General features: G+C 42.7%; 1 protein-coding gene across 1 annotated transcript in view; it reads left to right on the forward strand.

Moving 5' to 3' along the window:
* Nucleotides 1–871: 871 nt before the first annotated feature.
* Nucleotides 872–24,496, forward strand: part of ntrk1 (neurotrophic tyrosine kinase, receptor, type 1) — a 33,874-nt gene continuing 10,249 nt past the window's right edge. The window contains exons 1-14 of the mRNA XM_030071946.1: nucleotides 872–1,065; nucleotides 5,289–5,363; nucleotides 6,260–6,331; nucleotides 9,680–9,748; nucleotides 14,624–14,778; nucleotides 15,521–15,663; nucleotides 16,307–16,445; nucleotides 19,331–19,663; nucleotides 20,660–20,671; nucleotides 20,816–20,883; nucleotides 20,999–21,101; nucleotides 22,528–22,683; nucleotides 23,290–23,420; nucleotides 24,178–24,350. Of these exons, the coding sequence (XP_029927806.1) occupies nucleotides 872–1,065; nucleotides 5,289–5,363; nucleotides 6,260–6,331; nucleotides 9,680–9,748; nucleotides 14,624–14,778; nucleotides 15,521–15,663; nucleotides 16,307–16,445; nucleotides 19,331–19,663; nucleotides 20,660–20,671; nucleotides 20,816–20,883; nucleotides 20,999–21,101; nucleotides 22,528–22,683; nucleotides 23,290–23,420; nucleotides 24,178–24,350 (1,823 nt within the window). The remainder of the gene's footprint in view (nucleotides 1,066–5,288; nucleotides 5,364–6,259; nucleotides 6,332–9,679; nucleotides 9,749–14,623; nucleotides 14,779–15,520; nucleotides 15,664–16,306; nucleotides 16,446–19,330; nucleotides 19,664–20,659; nucleotides 20,672–20,815; nucleotides 20,884–20,998; nucleotides 21,102–22,527; nucleotides 22,684–23,289; nucleotides 23,421–24,177; nucleotides 24,351–24,496) is intronic.

The raw sequence follows: 24,496 nt of genomic DNA on the forward strand, positions 1-24,496 counted from the left end.
CTTTATGTAGCTTGATGTGACTTACACCCTTGTTAGAAGCTCATGCTTGTAAATGAAGGCTGTTTACCATTTGTGTGTCTTTTCTCTTGCTTTTCCACAGCCATTAAACTCATCACTGGCGTTGACCTCCTAAACCTTGACAGTAATGGATCTTTCATGCATTTATCCTCGCAGGACAGATAGATCCCTCCATCCCTGCAGCAGGACGGCTGTGGTGCTTGTGTGAGCTTGGTGCAGTTTGCTTTGCATCGCCCAGGAGCCCTGACTTCTTGGCTCCGCTCGCGCCTCTAGCTGCTTGTGGGACAGCAGCCTTCTCACCCTAAGGGCCAGCTGAGATCTCCATCATATTTCCCCCGTCTCCTCCTCCAACCATCACCAATCGCCATCCTCGTCTCATCACCATCATCATCAACAGCAACCACCAACCCCTCTACCCCTCCCTCCCGCCTGCCTCGCTTTCCGAGGTGTCTGGTGACTGTAGCTCTCCAACACAGAGTCAGCTAATGGCCTCTGTTGTCTTGCCCCTCCCTTCATCACAGAGGAGAGAGGGAGGCTGCAGCCCACCACCAATGTCCCCAGAGGCCCCTGCCTGCCTGCCTGCCTGCCTGCCTGCCTCCCCCTCCTGCTGCTCAGTACAGCTGTGGCTCAGTACCAGACCCTGACCAGCTGGGATCTCAACCCTGCCAGAGAGCCAAGAGGAGAGCTACTGTGTGTGTGTGAAAGCTCTCCACTTCTCGCTGTCTACTCCTTATTAGGTGAACTAAACAGATACCAGCACCAACTGCAGCTGCCAAACTCCTCTACTGGTGCTGAGAAGATCCTTTCTGAGGAAAAACTCATCATGGCTGTGGCAGCGGGCACAGCCGCTCCGATGGCGGCACCCCTGGCCCTGGCATTGGCACTGCCCCTGGTGCTCTCCCTGCTCTGCCTGGCACCGGCGCCCGCCTTGGGAGGATGCCCGTGGGCTTGCCGGTGCTCTTTTATCATGGTGCAGTGCCAGGAGGCCAATAGCATCACCAGCATCCCGGCGCTGGTAGCCCAAGAGAGCGAGAACGTGACGGAGATGTAAGTGCACCTGAGCTGGTTGTCAGTAGTTCTGCATGTGCCTCTTAAGTGAGTGTGTGTGTTCGATGCGCTCACATGCTTGATGCTGATGGTTTGCCAACTTTAATTTTCCCTCTGAGTGTTCAGCTCATCAATGCGTTGCTCGGCGTGGAGCGGGGTCAGACTGGGAGTCTCTAGGGCAGCGTTTTCACAGCATCTTTTGTCAGCTGTTTTTGTACGTGATCTGAGGTTCAAGTCAAGAAAATTATTCATGTACTGAAGCTTTTCATGGTTACGCTGCTTTGTTGAAGAGGTTCAGGGTCCTCTGTTTGTTCAGGTGTTAAAAGGGGAAGTAATAAACATTATTCTATTATTTAACCATTGCCATAAAAAAGTAAAAGACGCAGAAGAGTCCATGATATTTGTTCTCTCAGGATGGAGCAGTTATGGAGGATGGATCATTCAGTGTTATGCAACTGCTGAGCTGCTTTGTGCACGTTGTAGCGTTTGGCTGAGAACAACAAGTGTTCGTCTCCATAAGTTCATAACATCCTGTTGTGGTTCAGTGAGGGGTGATAGGGGTCCATGATTGCTTTTCTGAATGGAGAGATGGCATGCCTGAGTGTGTTTTTTTGTAGTTCTTTTGGCACAAATCCAGTTAATGATGAATTCTGTGGTCTGTTTTTGTGTCATGCACAGAAATGTTTTAGCCCGGTTCAGGTCCAAGTTGCAACACTCATCGTCTCTGTTGTAAAAGCAGTTCCAGTGAAATCTGAGAGTTATGGTGGGTTATAGTGGCAAAAAGTCAGAGTCACTTGGATATTGAAAATCAATTATGGATTGATGTAACTGACCAGAGTGACTGGAATGAATGTTCTGCCTCACAGTCCAGACCAGTGTGCCTTGATGTGGGGCCTCATGGTCTCCAACAGCTCCCAACTCTAGTTTCCCACAGTGGCGTAGCAACCTCCCAGTTCAGTGTTTTTCACTGTTTTACTCTGAAATCTTAAAGTTTTACATCATCCCATATTGCTGAGTGAAAGTTCTGACCATCCCATTTACAAAATCCATTTCAACCCCATTGAAAACACTTTGGGGGGGGGGGAAAAATTATGAAATTATGAAAAAAAAAAAAAAAAAAGAAGAATTTCCAATGATATAACATTTTCATTAGACGGCAAACTTTATATGAATGCCAAGACCTCAGACTCAACTACTTGTGGTAATCAACTGTGAGCTTTATACCTTGCACAGTCTATTCATTACAGTCATAAGCACAAGAGTCCTGCATGCAAGAGATGATTCAATTTGGAACCAATTATTACTTCATCTGCTGCTCTTCAAGTTCATGGCAGAGAGCCATAGAAACCTGAACGTCAGTGGGTAGGTATTTTTCAGTTTTTAAGGCTCAGATGTAAATTCCATTCCACCAAGGTACACCGGCCAGGGTGAGCTGCTGAGGTTGCTTTGACATTGTTTTGGGGTTTTTTTCTTTAGCGTGTTCAGCTTAATAGACATGGGCCTGGTTTGTTAGTATCAGGAGCCGTGGACTTGCAATGATGCTGATGCTTACCTGATCCTGTGGCTTGGAAGCCAGAGCATCCTGTAGTTGCTACTTTAACACCAAACGTGTCACACCGCACAAACGGGGATGCCATCACTCCTTGTTCCATCACATAGCCCATGGACAGAGAATCAGTCGGGGGAAAGTGTTTTTGAAAAAAAAAAATCCATCAAAGTTGTTTATGAAGTGAGACTTCCACTTAGCCTAAAATTTCAAAGTCTGCAACATGGCTGTTATTTAATCTTGGCTTTTCATAACTTTTCAGAGAGAGCGAAGTAGAAAATGACCACCTGTGATTTACAGAGGGCTGCTGTATTCTTATGCAACCCACCAGTTGGCTCCAACATAGAAAACTAAATGTCACTCTCTGCACCACCACGCTGTTCTCTCTTTGTTCCTGCCTCCGGATCTGAGCAATTAGCACTTGTTAAAGAAGGAACCACATCTGTGAAATGCTATTTCATTGGAGCAAGTCAATTTACTGCTGCTTTTTGCCTCCCTTCATCTATTCCCCCCTCTCTTTCCCTCTCTCTCCCTCTCTCGCACTCTCCATCTCTCTTGTCAAAGCTATTTCCCAGTACCTGTGGCTAAACATATTTCGTCGAGCTCAGGGTGAGGCTCCACAGTCTCTCTGAACCATTCAATCAATAAGTGAGAGGGTGTCTCTCGGCATTTGTTTACTGTGGTGCATTGCGTGCCAGTAAACGACAACATTTCGGCGTATTGACGATGCAAGGGAACACAGCCGATACGTGGAACAAACAAGGGGCCATTAACTCTGGAACAGGGGTCGAAATTCATCATATGCTGAGTTATAAATGCAATTTTGTGAATTGCCAGCCAATGCCCCCACCCGGGAACAATAGATGATATATAACTCACTTGGCTCAATCCAATAAGCGAAGGCGATGGGCGATCCTGGGCCCACCTGCCCTGTAATTACATTATTGCTGTGTGGGTCAATCAGACATGAATAAAATGTTTGTGTGCTGCAGCTGACAAACAGGGAACAGGAGGATTGAAACAATGCCACATCATGAAATTGGCTGTCATCATGTAGAAATTACCACAGGTATTTTTTTTTTTTTCAATCGCCAATTTCCCCTGTTGAGAAACAATGAAACTGGTCTTTTCTGTGTGAAAAATTATCTTTGTTGCTTATCTATCTATGGTTTTATTGATCAAGCTTTTACCATATACTAAAGAGAAATCATTGGACTTACATGTCTTCTCACATATTTAGATATGTGCAAATTCATAAAAGAACTTGCAGAAAGCAGTTAGAACTGGTGTTTTTTCTCTCCTTTTGTTCCTCATACAGTGATATTGGTTATGTGATGAATGTTAATGCTATGCCTAAAGATAGACTTTTTTTTTTTCTTTGGTAATAGACAGAATTCTTCATGAGCTGAATCCAGCCGTCTTTTCAGAACAGCTCATCAAAGGAGCGTCTCTCCCTGAGCTCGGTGGAAAACGCTCAGCCACAGGTTCTGGGAAAAGTGTGGAGGAGAGAGAGTGGGGCAGACATTTCGCATTGACGAGATCTGTGGTTAAGTCCAGCCGCCTATTCAAGCGGCTCATGAAAAGAGCTAGATGTCCTTGCATTGAGAGCTGAATTGATCTACAGCTCACTAGTTATTCTGAGGTATGTGCAAAAGTGGAAAATTACTCATTGGGGAGAATTTCCCATCAGCAGAGTCTGCCTGGCGTCTCTCAAGGCATTCTGTTTTCCTCCCTCTGCAGTCGATTCACTTCTGATAGAGGATTGGTGGTTACTTGGTCTCTGCCTGGCTTTGTTAGCGGCTGTCGTATTTTGGCCAGTATTTGGTGGACGTCCCGGTGCCTCGGTGTGCTGATACTGCCGGTTTGAATCCAGCTCATGCCACCTTTTGCCTGGCACATTTTTTTTTTTCCTTTTCCTCCACTTTCCAAAGTAACGACGGACTCACAGTGGATCGAAATCCCCCCACAAGCCCATGGTTGCATGTGTGCTGTCTCCCTTTTGTCTCCCTCCTGTGCCGTCCTGCTATTCTGACCTGTGCAATAAAATAAAATATAATAAAATAAAAAACACCACAAAATGGTAAATGGTTCAGGCAGTGCACGACTGAATGCTGGTACAACTTTACTTGAGGGTTACACAGGTTGCTCTGACTCATGTTCAGTCCCCTCTGTTGCTTTCAGCTCTTTGTACAGTCATAACACGGATCGTTATTTTTCAGATGTTCTGCATTACTTTGAGTTTGAAATTCTTGATCCTTTCCTATCCATTCATTTTTTTATTATTATTTTTTTTTAAATTCTGCTTCGATTCTGAACCATTTTGTTATTTTCCATTCTGCTCTGTTATTTACTGTTCTGGTCTGGACTGTCGTGCGTTGTTCCATTCTTCTCCGTGTTGTTCTGCTCTGTTCTGTGCTTCTTCTTTTTTTTGTTGTTGTTGTTGTGTTCTGTACTGTTCTGCGCTGTTCTGTACTTTTTTGTTCCACGTCCCTGGCCCAGGAATGTGTTGATATGTTTTTATCATTCCCAACTGTTTTGTGTCTAGCTTTTCAGTCTGTTTTGTGCTATTTTCATTCAGCGGGGCACAACTGAATGTGTACACAACAGCACTTTGAAGGCCATAACTCAATTTCTGTATTTACCTTGCAACTTTACTCTCCACTGTTTTATCAACCAGCTTTATAGAAAACCAAGCGGGCCTGGAGAACATTACAGAAATTGATTTTGTCAACTACAAAGAACTGAAGAACCTGTAAGTCATGTTTTTTTTTTTAAATTTTCCCCACACACAATTTAGACACCCTCAGACAGATTCGGTGTTGATCAGGTCACACCTGCCGGCATTGGACAAGCCTTTTGTAATACACGCTCTTGTATCGTATACACAAGGACTCGCAGTTCATTAGACATGCTTGAATACATGCTCAGTAAGTGCTTTTCTCAGTACAATTTGTCATCCTGGTGCATTAACCCGGCCAGTACAACTGCTTTTGACAGCCTTGTTATGGCAGTCCAAGTTGTCTCGTACGTGAAGACACAATTCTTTCACTTATAAGTTCAAACACCTTTGTTGTCTCTTTATTCTGAGTTTTCTATCCATGTGGATTGTGTTGTATAGAAACAATAACAGCCCCAATGGCAAAAAAAAACACATACATATCTCCAAAAAAGTTAGAAAAAGTATCTGCCATGACCTATGGAGGGAAAAAGTTCACCATTTGTATCAATACATGCAATATGAATTTTATTTCCCAAGATTTATTTGACAAGTTGCCATCAACTGTACAGAGGTTTTTGAGTTTCCTAGTTTCTTATATTCAAGAACAACTGCATCCTCCTATAGGGAAGATGATTATGCAAAACCCAGGAGACGAGGCCGACCATATCAATATACTCAGTATTCACTATGCTACATACTTTAGACATGTGCATTCATTATACTATTATACTATTGTGGATTGTGTTTTGTGTGCTGTGTGGTATGTATATTGTGTGCATTTTTGTTTTGACAATAAAGTCAATCATTGGATCAGTCGTACATACAATCAATCTCAGCAAGCCAGCTCCAACTTATAGTCAGCACTGTAAACAGCATTTTTTTCCTCCTCCTTTCTTCTCATGTTTGTTGTGTCTTCTCCTCCCCATCAGCACCATCACAGACTGTAAACTGAGGCTGATCTCTGCCAACGCCTTCCAGAACAACCCCAAGCTCCAATACGTGTGAGTGTCCTTGTCAGAGCCGAGGGATTGTCTTTCCTCTCCCCGTGTTTTGACCCGTGTGTGCATCAGGCTATTTGTTACTGTCAGTCAATGGTCAGCCAGCCCTTTAATTTGTACATGCTAGTGAGGCGAGTGGCTGCGTTTCTCAGAATCACGATCACTTTATTTCTCAAGTACTCGTATTAGTCATCCACACATTTGGTACCGCCGTGACCTCAGCCGCGCTAATGCAAGCCACAAATTGCATCCATTGCAAGTCGTCTCTCAGAGGGGACTGGCTGTGTCACCGGGGTTCGAGTCTCACTTCTGAGAGTCTAAAGGTTGTTACAGGAAGCCGGTCTCACATACAGTGCAATTTGCAAATGATTCCTGGCATTTGTGTTAACACATTTATAGAGCCAGAAGAACACAGTGAAAGCTACAAAGTGCAAACAAACTAAGATATTTCACTTGGTGTGAAATCAGTTGTCATCAGTGAGCTAACCACACCACTCTGGTACCACAAGCCTTTTAAAAATAAACAACTCAACTCTGATTTCCCCTTAAATTTCCATTTAAGTAGCTTCAAAGTTACAAAAACCATGTTTGTGCCATATCCTATGCCAAGTCACAAACATATCGTGTATCTGCTGGTTACAACACTTCACTGAAGATACATCACCCTCATAATGAGTGAAATATTCACACCCGAGATAGTATTGTTTTATGGCTGCATTATTACGCGAAATCGAAAATATGTAGATGTCTTGTGCATCATTTTATACACATTTCCTTGTCATCCAGCAGAACATATTTGGTATCTTTGGAAACTTTGGAGTCGCCACTAGAATTTACAATAAAGTTCTGTGGGTTTGAACAGAACTTTGTAATGATGAACCCACCGATGGGGCTGTGTGGCCTGCAAGAAGCAGAGCACTTGTGTGATGTTAAAAAGCTTACATCTGTGCAATGACGACAACCCTCTTTTCCACAAATCAGCAAGACGCCAAAGCAGTGGTCATCCTGGCAGTTGAATCCAAAAAAAATCAAACCCAGTTTTTTTTTTACGGTTTTTGAAAAACTTAAACCGCAGCATTTCTCAGTGTGTTCGGTCTTTGCTTTTGTCTGGACAGTTGCCGCGCGCGAGGGGCCCTACTTTCCAGGCCAAACAACAAACAATATTAGACACACGCATCGACTGGAACCATGGAGATCTTTCTATTCATCAGCAGCCGACCTCTTATCGCCGCAATCTCATCCTCATCATCTTACTGAGTGTGTGTGACATGTCCGAGGTTGTTTATCTGAAAGGGGGGCAGGTTGCGACGAAGAGGGGGACCGAGGGGGGTGTGGTGGTGTTGGTGGTGGGGCGGCAAGAGATGGGGGGGTGGGCAGAGCCGGTGGGGTGTGCCTGAGAAATCGGAGAAGACATCCACCAGTCACCTTTTACTCGCTCACTTCGGCGGATTATTGACATCTGATGCATAATAAATACACTCCACTAAGGGTCCATTATCGCTTAATCAATATTTCACTGAGCAGGGAAGGGGGTGGGCTGGTGCTGGGTGGGCTAGGGGGCTTTGGTGTGTGAATGATGTGCCTTTGAGACTGGGGGTGACGGGACTAGACCCAAATTAAGCTGCATATATGGAGGCTAGCACAATGTAGAGGCTTGGCGCTCTTTCTAAAGCATGCCATATTCTTCCTTTTCTTCATCCTGTCTTCCTCGGTTAGATGCATGCAGTGTGTAAGAACGGCTTTAGAGAACCAGCTGCTATTCCCGGCTACGCCCCCCCCCACACCGCCTCCCCCGCCCTCATGGGCCCCGGGAGGAATCGAGCTGGTAATGGATAAGCCCCAATGGCTAACCCATCTGACATGAACTTTTGGGAGCAAGGAAAACAAAGAATTGAACCCCTGCTGGCCCCGGTTGGCCCTGCCAGAGTGAATATGTATTGGCTTCCATGCACGCGCTCCCCAGTGTGGTCTGCTGTCATCTTCTGAGCGGGGTTTATTTACAGCCCGCTTCCTTGGCTGCCTGAGGATCATTTGAGAGCCGCTGTGATGATATTTTAACGGCCTGAGTGGAAATGGGCGAAAAGGCGTGCAGCATAAACGTGTCACGAGATTTTTGCAGGGAGTTGCAGGGATTTTGATGCATGATTCAAAATATGAATCAATCAACATGTAATTGCACTAAACCGGCCTCTGTATTGTCTAAGCTGTAAGGAATTTCACTTTAATTGCCACTGTGCACTGCAATAGTCCAAACTATTAATAAAAAGGTTTTACCTGGACAAACTTATTTGGCTAATGCAGTTACTAATTAGACCGGTCTAACCCAGGACCTGGAGAGTATTTTTCTCTGTGTAGCCGAGCGATGTCCTTCTCCCAGAAGTGTTTGTGACTCCTGGCTAATCACCTAATGTACTGAACACAAAGCAAACACTGAGAGGTGCGCTAGTGGTGTTTGCGAATATAGCCCTTGATGTGAAATACTTGCCGAGGTAATTGATCAGAGCCCATTTGGATGCATTAAGGTTTTTCCGCCGAGGGTAATTCAAAGCAGGTACGCATTGTTCTGAGGCGAGCGATCAAATCACAGCATGACTCAACTGCAGCAGCTGACTGGATTCCAACAATGAAAAGGAAGTTTTGCACTTTCATTCGGCCTTATTGTAGACTGTGAATATTTTTTAAAAAAATTTTGAAACCAGCCAAGTTAAACTCTTTGTGAAAGCAACCGTTGAGAGGATGGCAGGTTTGCAAAACAGCTCACCCACACAGAACTCAGTTCAAATACGCTATCAAGGTATTGTGACTATTTTTTTTATTGATGGTGGTAAATCAAAGGCAGAATTTGGGCAAAAAATGTCTGTAAAACAACACGAGACAACAGTTCAAATGCATCAGTGAGACTCCCTTCACGAACAGCGTGGCCTGCACTGTAACATCCTCTTCCTTGAATGATCTTGAAGTTTATGTTTCTGCAGTTATCAAACTTTTCTGTCTGTTCAGCCAAGGTGTCTATTATTGCTGATGATAACTATCCGGCTCTTCTTCTATTTATTCCAAACAAACTGCCGACTGTTCTGCCAGAAATGTGAAATGCATCACTTCCTGTGTGCCAGAGGATTTTGCTTAGGAAAGACACACCGAGCACTGGGTGTTTAGAGCAGCAAACGTAAATGTGAAAGCTCTCAGGGACTTCATGTAGGCTGAATCACTATTGTATTGTATCAATCAGCAATAGAGTAACAAAAATGGAACATCTATTCCTTTGAAAATGTCACAGACTATTATGGAATGAAAATGCATCTCTGCTGAAACGCTGATGATAATATCATGTCCGCTCTCTCTCTCTTGCAGGAACCTTGCATCAAACTCCCTGGAGTATATCAGCTGGAAGGTGTTTCATTTTCTGCCGCTGCTCAACCTGTGAGTCACATTAGAATCAGAATGCCTTCATTGTCGGTCGCGTAACATGTACGAGCATGAAAATGTCAGAAATCTGTCTCGGTGACATGGTGCTGTGACATGACAACAAGTTACTGTCGTCCTACAACAAGCGAAGGTGGTGCCGCGCAAAACATGAGCCCTCGTGGTGCTGCTCCGAGCGACGAGTGCAAACGAGGCGCTGCCGGCTCGCATCTGCCTTCACATAAAGCACCACAATGCAAAGAATCGATGGCAATATTCATAAACATGCTCTGTGAAAGAAGAGCAGCTCTCTGCCTACGTGCAGTTGTCACATCACCTCTGTCATTTATTAACACCACACAGCGTGAGACTGTGCAAACACACACGCTTATCTGCTTTATAGCTATTCTGACATAATGTGGATTTCCTCAAAGGTCAAATGTGATGTGAGCTAAGTGGTTAGACTCTTAGTTTTATGTTTATATCCTTTTTTTTTTTTTTTTTTTAACTGATCATCATAGCCAGATTTTTTTTTTTTTTTTTTTTTTGTTACGATGGCATACTAAAGCCAATGCAGGGAGGGAAAAAAATTATGGGGCTGGGGGAGGTGGGGGCTATATTCCAAGAAAAATCGGAATTGTCAAGATTGCAGTTGTAAATTTCAGAAAAAAAATGGATTTTCTCTGAGATTAGAACCATAAATTTATTAGAAAAAAATCGCAAATTTTGGAAAAGAAAACTCACATATTTACGAGGAAAAAAAGGAAAATTGGAAAATTTTGAGATTATAAAGTAAGACAGTTACGAGAAAAAACTTTCATCCGGGCGTTGAAGAGACATTGTCGTGACTTGGGCCTATTCAGAAGAAAACTCTTGTGATTCTGGGATTTCCTTGTTGGTACATCCCACTGCAAAGTCGAATTTGATGAGGTGATGAACTGCAGGCCTGATGCACGGTGAGCAGCAGTGTGCAGTGCACAGTGTATAAAAATTTTTTAAAGTACGTTCTTCTTCTTGAGCACCTTACCTAGACCACAATAGACTAGTAAGGCTAGTTTGAACTTGGAAGGTCAAATAGGATAACTAAATCACTAAAGTAAGTTTATAAGTAACAGTGCTCTGCCCCACCATGTTAGTTACTCTTTGTACCCCCTTGCCTTTCTCACCAATTTTCACATAAAGCACCACAATGCAAAGAATCGATGGCAATATTCATAAATGTGCTTTGTGAAAGAAGCGCAGCTCTCTGCCTACATGCAGTTGTCACATCACCTCTGTCACTTATTAACACCACACAGCGTGAGACCGTGCAAACACACACACTTATCTGCTTTATAGCTATTCTGACATAATGTGGATTTCCTCAAAGGTCAAATGTGATGTGGGCTAAGTGGTTAGACTCTTAGTTTTATGTTTATATCCTTTTTTTTTACTGATCATCATAGCCAGAGGTTTTATTTTATTTTATCTTTTTGTTACGATGGCGTACTAAAGCCAATGCAGGGAGGGAAGAAAAAATATTATGGGGCTGGGGGAGGAGGTGCTATATTCCAAGAAAAATCGGAATTGTCAAGATTACAGTCGTAAATTAAAAAAAAAAAAAAAAGTATTTTCTCTGAGATTAGAACCATAAATTTATTCGAAAAAATTCGCGAATTTTGGAAAAGAAAACTCACATATTTACGAGAAAAAAAAAAGGAAAATTTTGAGATGATAAAATAAGACAGTTACGAGAGAAAACTTTAATCCGGGCGTTGAAGAGACATTGTCGTGACTTGGGCCTATTCAGAAGAAAACTCTTGTGATTCTGGGATTTCTTTCTTGGTACATCCCACTGCAAAGTCGAATTTGATGAGGTGATGAACTGCAGGCCTGATACACGGCGAGCAGCAGTGTGCAGTGTACAGTGTATAAAAAATTTTTAAAAACGGGTTCTTCTTCTTGAGCACCTTACCTAGACTACAATAGACAAGTAAGGCTAGTTTGAACTTGGAAGGTCAAATAGGATAACTAAATCACTAAAGTAAGTTTATAAGTAACAGTGCTCTGCCCCACCATGTTAGTTACTCTTTGTACCCCCTTGCCTTTCTCACTAATTTTCAATATAATGTTACTTGACATGCAATTTGGCGTATTGGAAAATCGGTTTCCTAAATGGAAATTGAAGGCCATTTAAAGGCCAAAATCCCAATTTTCTATGTTATCCATGCAATTATAACATTTAACCTTGCCAACACGGTAGAAAAATCTTGTGTCAAAAACATAAAAAAAAAAAAAAATGTTAGATCAGCATGTTCACCCCCAGGACACACATGTTTGTTTGTTTTCCAGCTTGATTTTCCAACAGAACAGGATGTGAATGCAATATTCAACAACCAAGTTGGAAGTCCAGGTTTGCCAGTAATGAGTCATAAATGCAGATTGGGTGACCTGACGCTAACATTAGGTGGAGGCCTCTGTGTAATAGCTGCTTCAGATTTGTGCTGCCTCATCATGAGTTTAACAGCCGTGTTTAAGAGCCACTGCCAGACGTTACATGCCTCCTCTTCCTCGAAGTACTCTGCTGCAGCGTGGAATACATTAACGCTGAGGGGAATCTATTTTGTTCATTTTCGCCTCATCTTTTCTCTGTTGTCTATTATGTGCTGTTTGACTGTCCATCTGGTCTGCTCTCCGGATGGTTGACTAGATGTCAAGGTCTGAGTCAGTGCCACAGCTTCACTTAGGCAGCTGGGCTTCTCCTGGATGGCTTTTTGTTGAGGATAATTCTAGTTATTTTCAACCTGAGCCTTATTTTCCCCGTTTTTTTGCCATTGTGATGATTGATTGAGCTTTTTGGCGTTTTGGCTTCAACTCTTGGAGATTGTGTTGGCCTCCTTGGTGTGTATTGGAAAACAGCGCTCCGTAAGTGCACGAAGCCTTACAGTAAGAGACGAAATTTCGGAGACAATCGATCATTCTGAAGGAACAAACTAGGAAAATAAGGCCCATGTAGTAAATGACCTAAATTATACTTTAAGAGTTGAGGGAAAATTAGCCTGGGAATGAAACTTGTCTAAATGGCTTCTTTTTAACATCAAACATGCATGGTGGCTGGAGCTGGCTGCTAAAGAGCTCCAGGCCTGTCTCTTTTAGATTTGAGCAGAAACATGACATGTTTTGCATAAAGTAAAACATGCATAAAGCGATAGCAAGTTAAAGAAAACACAAAAGATGCAAGTGCGCAGGTGAGAGTGAAATCCAGCGGGCCTCTTTCGCAGCTCCCCACCTGCAGCCGTGTTTGAAACATAATGTTGACAGCATTTACACGCAGCAAGTGAGAGAGATGTGTGCGTGCAGCCCATATTGCACCACAAAAAGTGAAAAAGAAACGCGTGCTACAGCTGAAATCCCATTAAGACTTATTGACAGACAACGGGCTTCATTTACAACTTGGCACGGGATCTCAAGCTGTCCAGAGTCAGCGTCAATAGACTGAGTCACAAACCTGGAGCCTTTGTTGCATAAGAATTGGTGACTAAATGCTAAATTTATGTGGAAAATTCACAATCAAAGCATGAATGAGTGACAGAAGCCCAAAAATACAGGCTTAACACTTTATTTGAACTTGGTTTTAATGCTGTGTTAATGCTTAAACATCCCAAACACATGATATAGTCACCAGGATGCAGCCGCACAGTATGAATGTAAAGGGTGCAGACCTAATCAAACTTGCAGCAGTTCCCAGAATTATCCTCTGCATAAGTAAACTCTTTGGCTACATTTTTTAATACATTTTGTACTTGCATTATGTTGCTACACCTTTGCAAGTGAATAATGTGCTGGGAAGATTTTCATCACATGCTCGCACAGTGTGACTGTCTTTTCAGAATACGCAGCCACAAGCTTATCTCCACGTAAATGCACTTGGATCAGGCAAGGAAAAGGTCAGCCTTTTCGGGCGTTTTCAAAAGCGTTTTCAAAGACTGAGAACAGATTAAAGTAGAAGTATTCATTTTAAGTGAGATTCAAGGTATGAGAAGTTTTATGTTCCTCTTTCAAGTGCAGTTCTTTAAAAAAAATGTACATTAAATGCATCAAAATGGAAAGGTCAAATGAAATGTGTGTATTCTATTCTGACTGAAAAGCCCATGGTGGATTTGGTTCGTACAAAATGTCCATTGTTATATATCTGTGAAATACACTAAAAACAGCACAAAACCCCTTAAACTTTGCCGTTTTGATCGTACGTTACTGCCACTGTGGGCTATACGTGGTAAATCATGGTCACTCACTCACTCACTCAACTCATTCACTCACTCACTCACTCACACATGGGCTTATGAGGGACAGTTGGTGAGAGTTGTTTAGTGGAATACATGCAAAAAAAAAAAAAAAAAAAAAAAAAAAAAATGCAAAAAGCCAGAGTCAAAGGTTGACGCTGTCTGTACAACCAGGAAATGACAAAGCAACAATCGGCAATTTTGTATTATAGTTGATAATCTATCCATGTTTTGGAAAATAAAATACTAACGTGGGAGGCTGGTAGAGAGGGGAGGAAAAACTAGTCAACATGCCCACGGGAGGCTGGTGGAAAATGAAAAAAGAAATCCAGAAAAATAAAGCGAATAAAGTAAGGAGGAGCTGAGCCAAGCCGGTACAATGAAGTGGCAAATGGCTTTAGTGAGGATGTTTAGTAGGATGCATGCAGGGGCACTTTGAGTCTGGAAAGTTTCATGCTTGTTTTCTTGCTCAGTGTCATCTTACCATTTATTATTTTCTCTATTATATCCTATGTATGTGTGCATCTCCTGGCTGAAGCTCCTGTCTCTATAGTGGAACATGTGGACTCAAAAACAGAATCTATGACCAAGAGATGCCTGTTTTCACTTTCTTTTTCTTTTTCCCTCTCAGGGTTTTGAAGGACAACCCTCTCGTTTGCTCATGTGATATCCACTGGCTGCAGCAGTGGCAGCGTAATGAACGCGGTGACCTGGAAAACCAAGTCTTGTATTGCAAGTCCGACAACCAGGAAATCCCACTGAACTCTTTGGAGCTGGATAATTGCAGTGCGTTCCTCTTTCATTTTTCCATTTGAACACATATGCAAAATTAGACATTTTGTTATGAATAATTAGAGTAAGATGTGCCAACTTTGTGGCTCTCAGCTGTGATTTTGGGGGAGCGGCAAGATGATTTATGTAATCTGAGATGTGGAAAATGCCTTATCCTTTTTTAATCTTTGTGATGAATCTCCTTTTCTTGTTGATTAATGAATATTTGAAACCACACACCTTTTCTCAAGAATTAATCAGATAAAATTGCATGAAAAGGGAATATAGAAATCATGTGGTTCACCACTGAGTTCACCATTCTGCATATTAGCTCTGCAACATGAATCTGGAAGCAGGCAGCACCGATTTTAGAGGCTCATAACCTGACAAGGCTGAGAACCAGTGATCTGACACTGCTGCGACACTGCTAAATTAATTGGCACACTATGATTTTTAAAGCAGGGTGACTTTCTGCACAACTCTGATAGGCAACAGGATTATGGCTTTCATTACACAGAGTGAGAAGGTCTTGTTGCCAAGAAACGTGAACAGATTCCTAACCTTGCAGCTCATTTTGTTGCCTGTTGGCCTTTTCCTCTCTCTCTCTGCTGCCACCATCAAATAAAGCAGAAAGCCCAAAAACTAATCTTTAAAATAATAATAGTAATTGTCCATTAAGTGTTGTCCATCTGAACTCCTCAGTGTGCCATCTCATAAAAGATGAGTGCAGTCATTCTGTGCCCGCTGCTCTGTTCAGGTCTGCCTGAGGTGGTGATTCGAGCCTCTGACAGTAAGATCCAGGAGGGGGGCAACCTGACGTTTGAGTGCCACGTGACAGGAAGTCCCACTCCGACGGTGACCTGGGCACTGGATGGCCTGGCTTCTCAATACAACATCCAGGTACTGGATGATTTGTTTTTTGTTTTTTTTGTTTTTTTTTTGTAATAATCACCAGTAGCAGTGAAGCAGCACATTTGCCAGGGGTAATTTTGAAACCTAAATTCACAAAGGACACAATTTTAAAGTTTTAATCTCCAATAAATCTAAGCTTTCAAATCATTCAAGTTATGGAACAAGAGCCAAGCCGCATCACTCCAGCTGTATCAAGGCTACCTTTCATGACAAATGTTTTTTTTTTTTTTTTTTTTTTTTTTTTTTTTAAAGAACATTAACATTGCAACAATAAATTATTGACTAAGATGAACATTTTTTGCACCTTATCCCCTGTTATTTCACTGAATGTCATGCTCATTTACAATAAAGGTGAATTTTAAGGCGGATGGACTTGCAAAACATTATTCGATGTGTCCTTGAACCACCTTGAAGAGTTGTTATTAAGGCATAATGTACAGTATTTCATAGTACTTCTCGAGTGTGCACAGTGTGCCTCAAACACTGTTAAAAGGATTGCTGTGGCAATCCTTTTAACAGTGTTTGATCTCTGCCTCGTCCTTCTGTTCTGTAAGTAACTCAGTGCTCCATACACAGTTTTGACTTGGCCATGCTAACTGCCTCTGCTCCCTGTGCGCCCCGCTGGCTCAAGGGGAGAATCTGGGACTCCATGGTAGAGCTTGTCCTTCACCTCACCAAGGTTTCCTCCAGCGACAACCTCCACAACCTGACGTGCCAGGCCGAGAACCAAGCTGGGCCCGGGGAGGAGATGGTGCAGTTGGACATAGAGTGTAAGTGCCTGCAAAATAAAACCACACTCTTGAAAGCTCACAGGCTCAATACAAGTTGTCGGCCTTAATGGAGGTTAGGGCAAGAGCATACTGGGTCCATTTTTCTTGTGCAGGCAGGGTGGACAGCCAGAGAAAAGAAAATGCTCTGCACCGAGTTCTCATAAATGCCCCTTCGTCAAATAAGTGTATGTTCCCACCAAGCTTCTAATGGAGCTTTCTGTCAGCTGTCACTCATTCTGGCAACTAGCAAGAAAGTGTTACAATAATATGTTAGAAGTGCTGTAGGTAGGTTTTGTCATTTAATGCAGGGATACAATAAGAGGGCAGAGCAAAGTAACCTCACCTCACCCTGCTCTTGAAGAACTCCTTCACCTCACACACACTGCACTTCTGATTACAGCTGCAGCTCGACCCGGGAGACTTATTGTTGTTTTCGACTTTCAGATGCATTAGTGCGCCTGAAAGTTGAACAGCGCCGAGGAGCGACAGCACCCAGTGGCCCCACAGACAACAGCGTCGAATGCATTAGTGATACATTACTGACAATATTGCCCAAACAGTATCATATATCACCAACTCAGTGACATTCATTAGGAAATAAAGCCCAAAAAGAGTGGGGGTGCCAATCAACTGTAGCCGAACGCATGAGCATCGAGGGACAGATAATGAACATCAGGAAAATGGGGCTGATAACCGTGCTAAGATCTGATTTGAGCCTGTGCTAATGGACTTTTCCCTCCTACTCCGGAAAACCGCTTCATCCGCAGTGATTGGCAGTCAGTAAATGCGTTAGTGCTGCTAATCTATCAACATCAGCCCCCCTGGTGGACGGACACTCGTTAACCGCGAGCCCTTTAATTACTCTTAATTACCTCCCAGAACAGTGGGTGTTTACAGCAGAGTGCCTCTCTGTGCCATTGATTCACAGGACCGGCGTGGCTTCCCCCTCAAAAAAGAGTGAAAATGTGCTTTTCTAAATTGTGCTCTCTGGAATATTACTCACCACTTCAAAGTGAAAGGTCAAATTCAGAATGGAGGAGCTTTAGTTCAAAGAATAATGTATCCATTGAGAGAAGAGGACACATCATCACCCATGTTACTACTTTGTAAGCAAAGGTTAGTTAACTGTGAACCACCGTACGTCTGCACAGCTGAAATTTGCCCCAGATGGCAGCAAACATTTTGTACAATTGTGATTGTTTGAAATCGTGAATAGAATGGACCCCTCTAATCTTACAGCTCATGTGCAATTAGTCGAGGTTGCCAGTGGATGATTAGTTAAACGTGACAGGTAGCCGCTAATATTCTCCCAGCGCAACAGAGTCGGACGAGGCGTCGAGCGAAGACCACGAGGCCCGAAGAGACAAATGCCTCAGTATCCTCTTAGCGCAGCACTTTGTGAGGCAGGGTCACGGGTTAAGAGCAGCAGAATGGTCGGTGCAGAGCGAGGGGTCTCCGCAGCATCAGCGCCGGCTTCGATCTAAACGAGGCCATTTCCTGCATCCTCACGTCCAGGTAGCTCTTGTGGTCAGGGCCCCAGCGAGGACCAGGATTCATTATTCATTGCAGGTCAGCACAGGTTTTGCAGTACAGATGGAGAACATTGATTTATGGAAACTTAAGGGGAACCTATAGGGCGCTTGACCATCCAGTGACTTTATGTTAGACATGGCCAACGTGCACATTCAGCATAAAAGCATGGTGTATAGTCTGATGATTTCAAATGCGCTCTTTCCCTAATCATGGTTTTAACTTATTGGCGATTGCGTCATACTACCTCTTTCATCTTTTTTTTTTTTCTCATTTGGCTTTATAGACTTTCAGTATAATTTTTATTCATACATCCACACCTGGAACCTGCCCAGCACAACCACAGTCATCTGTTGCATGGCCACTGAGCAGCTCAAGCATCTCAGCTTTACTTGTCAAAGGAGGAGAGAGAGCGACTCAGACATCCCTCTGCTCACAAACCTGCTTTTCTAACCTTCAGCTTCCTCCCACCCCTTAAAGAAACATTCCCCCAAAATACAAAAAAAAAAAAAAAAAAAAAAAAAAAAGCTATTTTCTCACTTAAGATGCTGTCTGTGTTATTTGATGAGGCTTCCAGCAGGGGTTTCTCTGTCATTTTTGTGCAGCTGTGGTGTTTTTGAGCAACAATTCTACATTTCTCCTGATTTCTGTCACTGTTCAGGCATAGATTATGATTCAAGTTGAGGTTCTAGTGCTAAAAATGTTTTTTTTAATCATGATATAATCATTATGTCTAAGACACTGGACTATACTTTACACCTGACCTTGGTCTCAAGCCTCATGAATTCAACTATCCAGCCGCTCCATGGCCATCCTAACATTAGTTTTAGAAAATAGTAAGTCAAAATAACAATGTTTACTTTAATTGCACATTATGTCTTACAGTTAAATGAGCACAAAGGAAGCACAGCCTCCAGTCTGTCACAGCCTCCCCTGTCTCCCTTCACCCCAGTACAGTGAGGCTGGAGGTGTGCTGTTTTGTGAAGCTCAAACTGTCAAAGTTTTACATCTCTCTCTCTCTCTCGGTCAAAAAGACACATATCTGATATAATCTACAGCTCGCAGGAGTGAAGAGTTTTGCTCAGAACTATTTCCTGCTGAAGAAGAATGGCAAACTGTATTCTCCACCTCGAATGAGTGCAAATCAGTGGCAGATCGATGCACATTTCCATAAAGAGTTCACGTCTGAGCTCCACAAAACAATAACCGTCCAGGACAGGGGTGCAAGAAGACAGGGAGGGAGACAGGGACTGGAAACCTGCCCAACTATCTGGATGTATCGACTTGCATTACAGGAAAAAGGGGAAATATCTTTTTTTGTTTCATTAACACTTAAATGTACCATCTCTCAACAGTTCCAGTCAAAATCATCTTCCTGAGAGACGCTGAATCCCAGCACCACTGGTGTTTCCCCTTCGCTGTGGACGGCAATCCTGAGCCATCCATCCGCTGGCTGTACAACGGCTCAGCGCTCACAGAGACCCGCTACACCTACACCCAGCTCATCCCTGACACAGACGATGGATCGGTGAAACACGGCTGTCTGTTCCTCAACAAGCCCACTCACCTCAACAACGGCTACTACACTATCATAGTGGAGAACAAGCTAGGACGCGATGAGGCCACCGCCACTGGGAAGTTCATGGACAACCCCTTTGATCCATTTGATCCTGAGGGGATAATCCCAGGTGAGTTTTTTTTTTTTAGTATATTTCGTTTTGCAGGATCCAAAAAAGATAAGAGCAGGTGTTGATGAAAAGTCCACTTTAACAAAACAGTTTTTTCCATGAACCTTGCATTCCTGGCCCTATTTTGGTTTATATTTCTTATTACCGCAGAAACTGTGCAGCCATAGACAGTGTAACATCATATTAATATATTTCCAGTACAACTACAAGACAGCTTGAAAGCAAATTTTTTATTCACCTGTTTAAAACAACAGCAATTAATGTTAGGTTTTGGAGATTAAAAAAAAAGAAAGGACTTCACTTGCACTTTGTGCCAGTGCCCAGCAAGCACACTGGGACAAAACAGACCATAATGCAGTGCAGTCACAAGATGCGTTGTGCTTTGAGTAAGGAGCACATACACATATAACCTGTAGCTGAATGGTCAAGCTGTTTATGTCCCTATATAATCCCACCTTTGATTGAAAACAGCGAGTTTATGCTCCTCGTCTGGGGGCTGTTGAAAGTCGTTCTGTAGGAAACCACTGATTAGAGTAGAAGTAGATGAGGCAGGGCGCAGGAAAGTGGGTACATGGGAAAAAAAAACAAATTACAACACTTCATCACGAAATAACTCCTGGAATGCTCTGAATGTCACAGCTTGATAATATCGAACAGTGTAAGAGTATCTGAGGCTGGATTTTTTCCTCTAACGGGGGTGTTTTACACAATGTACCAAAGCACAAATCGACAAATTATGTGTAACACTGGCAATATTTCATCAGGCAGAATCTTATGCTGAAAGTTTGCCATTGAAACAGGGATGAATACTATGTAAGTCATGCTGTAAATGCTAATGCATTGTAGCAGTCCTCTGTTTTGGGCTCTGCCTGCCATATATCAACTATATTTTGTATTTTTGATGACTAGTACCTGTGGTAGTGATTACATCTGGATGTACTGCACTGTTTGTTGATGAATACCCTGTTATTTGTGTTCCCTCTTCCCACATGCTAGTCCTTTCAACAGATTCAAGTAAGCCTTTTATTGATTTGATTGATTTTGATTTCACACAAAAACGATCTCAGATATCTCTGCATGAACTGTATCGACTAGCTTTTCGTTGTGACAAATCTCAGATGCCATTTTTTTTCTTAATAAAATGTGTCCCTCATCCCTCAGTTTCCACAAACAAATCGGATGGGGACGTCACAGAGAACGCGGAAACTCGAGTGTTTGGCGTACGTCCTGCATTTCCTGCTTAGATAATTCTGTGCATGACATTTCCAGTGCAGATGTGTGGAATATCAATATCAGCACACTGAGTTGCAGAGGTACTTCTCGTTCTTTGAACAGGTGTCTGTGGCCGTGGGGATGGCTGTGTTTGCCTGCACCTTCCTTCTCATCATGGTTTTGGTTATTAACAAGTGCGGCCAGCATTCCAAGTTTGGCATTCATCGTAAGTTATCGCTTGAGATTATTATTTTTTATTTATTTTTTTTACTAAACATCATCATCAATCAACTAGTTGATTAATAGACCATTCTTGTGTTGGAGTTTTTAGAGGATTTAAACATGATCATATTGAACTGGGAAGCTATGGAATTATCCCTTCCGGTGTATTTATTATTTATTATTTTTTTTGTCCACTGACATTATGACTTTAATATTGCGCTATTCAAAGTCAAGCAATCATCATCTCAATCCCTAAATTCTCTTCCTTAGATCTGTTTTTATGCTCTACAGGAAGATTAGTTATATCCCTTGAAATCTATGTGCAGCAGTGATTTATGAATTCAAATATGGGAGAAGCAGCTAACATAAAGATAAAGATCTCGTCCACCAAAGTCAAGTCAGTGATGCCACATAAATAAATGAATGAATGAATAAATAAATAAATAAATAATCTTGTGGTGAATTGTCCTGAATGAACCATGCTCATGAGTAAAAAACAATAATCCACTGGATGAAACTGCGCAGGCCAAAACGGTCTTTCTGAAAACCTGCATACACTCTGGAATGGGTCAGATGGTCAAATGTAATCAAAATGTCTGTATTGTTTCAAATTGCCATCACCTCTGTGTGGGGCATTTAAATGTAATGCACAGGAGGCCAACTAATACAGGATTTCCACGAAGCTGTAACTTTGCACACAGTCAGCCTCTGTGCCGGCTCGGCTAAAGTGCCTTAATTACCGCATGAGAACGACCACTGCTACTGTGGTGTGGACCGTTAAAAAGGACCGCTGGATGGAGGCGCAGCTAGACGCGGTACAGCTCCTCTCGGACGCACCTCCCCCACCACCCCACCTCCACCATCACCGCCACCGCCACCACTACCCTCCCACCCCTCACCCCTCATCCCATCCCCATCCACCCCTCTCACTCTCAGAGTGCCTAAGTGGGCCTGATTGCCTAAGTGGACCCCACTCCCGGACGCCTCCTTCCTTCCCTCCCTCGCCTGCGCGCTTGCTCTTTGTTGTTCCATTTTCTCGCATGTTGGACTCTGGGGGTTCTGCGGTTTGCCTTGCTGAGTAGGGTTTTACAATTTGGGGCCCACTTGTTTGGCTTTTAATATGCACTGCAGTCAGGGTTGCTAACCATTCAGGCTTCCACTGCGGTCTTTCGTCATTTTTTGGTTCAATGTGGCCTGATTGCTGCATTGTTGATGATGGTGATTATTAGAACTTGTCATCAACTGTCACCATGAGACCAGGGAATATACAGTCAGGTTGGTGGGAAGTAATGTCGATTTTGTGATGGGAAAAAATAGGTTCTGAATTGCCTCTTTTGATGAACATAAATGGTTGGAGACTGATTAGGTGTTATGCATCTTTCAGTTCCTGCTCTGTTGTCGTCCTCCCCTCCCCCTCCTCACCTCATTAGGTTCATCAGTCTTGGGCACTGAGGATGACCTGGCGGTGTCGCTCCGTTTCATGAACTTCGGAGGCAGCCCTCCCTCCTCAGATGAGGACTCTGGCCTATCCAGCTTTGTTGAAAATCCACAGTACTTCTGTGGTATCATCAAGGACAAAGACATGTGTGAGTGTGATGAGTGTAATTCCTGCTCTCCTGATAAGCTCACTGTCACCATGATGATGTTTGATAATAGGTTGTACATCAGTTGTTGAATTCACTCAAGTTTTGCAGAAAGCATGACATGTCAGAGACCAGACTTCAGGAAAACTTAACATCTACTTTCTAAAAATTGACTGTTGTCAACAAACATGGTAAATAGACAGACAATTTTGGGTGCAGTCAAAGCATCACATTATCAGGTTTTAATGAACAATGTTTATCGGTACCAACTTACAATAAGACTACCCTTATAAAGGGTTTATGATTGGTTGTAGGTTATTAATTAGGTTGTAAACACTTTCTACTGCTTCTACTTCTAAGTTATAATGTTAAATCAGAGATCTTAGCTTGCTTTACTTGATCTTACCAAATAGTGAGCTTGCACTGATGTATGAAAATCGTGTTACAACTGTTTAATAATAATTTATAAAGTGTTTACAACCTAATTATATAAACCTTTTTTATTGGTGGTCTTATTGCAAAGCGATACTGTTTTATCTAATAAGCAAGATTTGCCAAGATGTGCGCTGTGAAAATCATAATTCAACATTTATCTTTATTTATGAATAGGCGTCCAGCATATCAAGAGGCAGGACATTGTGCTGAAGTGGGAGCTGGGTGAAGGAGCGTTTGGCAAAGTCTACCTGGCAGAGTGTGCCAACCTCAGTCCTGACAGTGACAAGATGTTGGTTGCCATCAAGGTGAGTGAACTGTCTCTACCTCACAGATACTGCCATTGTTACAGTAATACAGCTTGGATTCCTCTCAGCAGTTGCAATTAATGAGGTTTTGGCAGAGGTGGGAAGAATACTAAAATATACCGCTGAAGAACAAAAGAGTCAAAAAAGAACTCTATTAGATAGAGTTTTCTGATACAATGGTAAAAAGAGCGGCAGACAGAGTTCAACCATGATTCTTTTGAAAAATAAATAAAATAAAGAGCATAAATGGATTGTCATTGCTCGTGGCTCCACAATTTGCCAGTTCACAGCTGATCACTATTTGATGCAATGTTTATCGGGAGTCTACAAAATTTGAACTGCATCATGGATGTGATTTAAAATGTAGTGACGTGATGAATGTGACACATTTTTCCGTCAAAACTCACTTAAGTAAAAGTGAAATTACTGACTCCACCCTTGTGTTTAGATCTTACACAGTGTTGCACCTGTACTTCAACGCTCCGTATACTTAAATTACGTCTTGTGGTTTCAGAGTGCGTACGTGTCTTTGTTGAGGACAGTCAGGTGGTTTAATATGCTGCTCATGTTACAATAGATTAATGCAAACCGCAGAGAATAAAAAATCTGTTTACAGATTGTGGTCAGCTCAGTTCTGATTCATCTTCTCATTAAGGAAGCATTAATACATTTTAAACAACAAATCCAAGATAATCCCTCATGATCGCACACAAAAAAAATCTATAAGAAACTCCTTCTTTACCCTCTCTGCTATAAGACTCTGAAGGACGCCAATGAGTCGACCCGGCAGGACTTCCAGAGGGAGGCCGAGCTGCTGACGGTGCTCCAGCACCAGCACATTGTGCGATTCTACGGAGTGTGTACGGACGGAGAGCCACTGGCCATGGTGTTTGAGTACATGAGGCATGGAGACCTCAACCGCTTCCTCAGGTGGGTTGGACACCTGCACAGCTCGATGTGGCATTCACAGGTTTGATCCCTGTTGAGACGCTGAAACCACTCCTGTTTCCCTTTGAGATCTGTGGTGAGATGTGTGCATGCATGTGTCTTTACCTAAAGCTGCTTTTGTTGTTGTT

Source organism: Myripristis murdjan, chromosome 16 (genome assembly GCF_902150065.1).
Source record: "Myripristis murdjan chromosome 16, fMyrMur1.1, whole genome shotgun sequence".
NCBI lineage: Eukaryota > Metazoa > Chordata > Actinopteri > Holocentriformes > Holocentridae > Myripristis > Myripristis murdjan.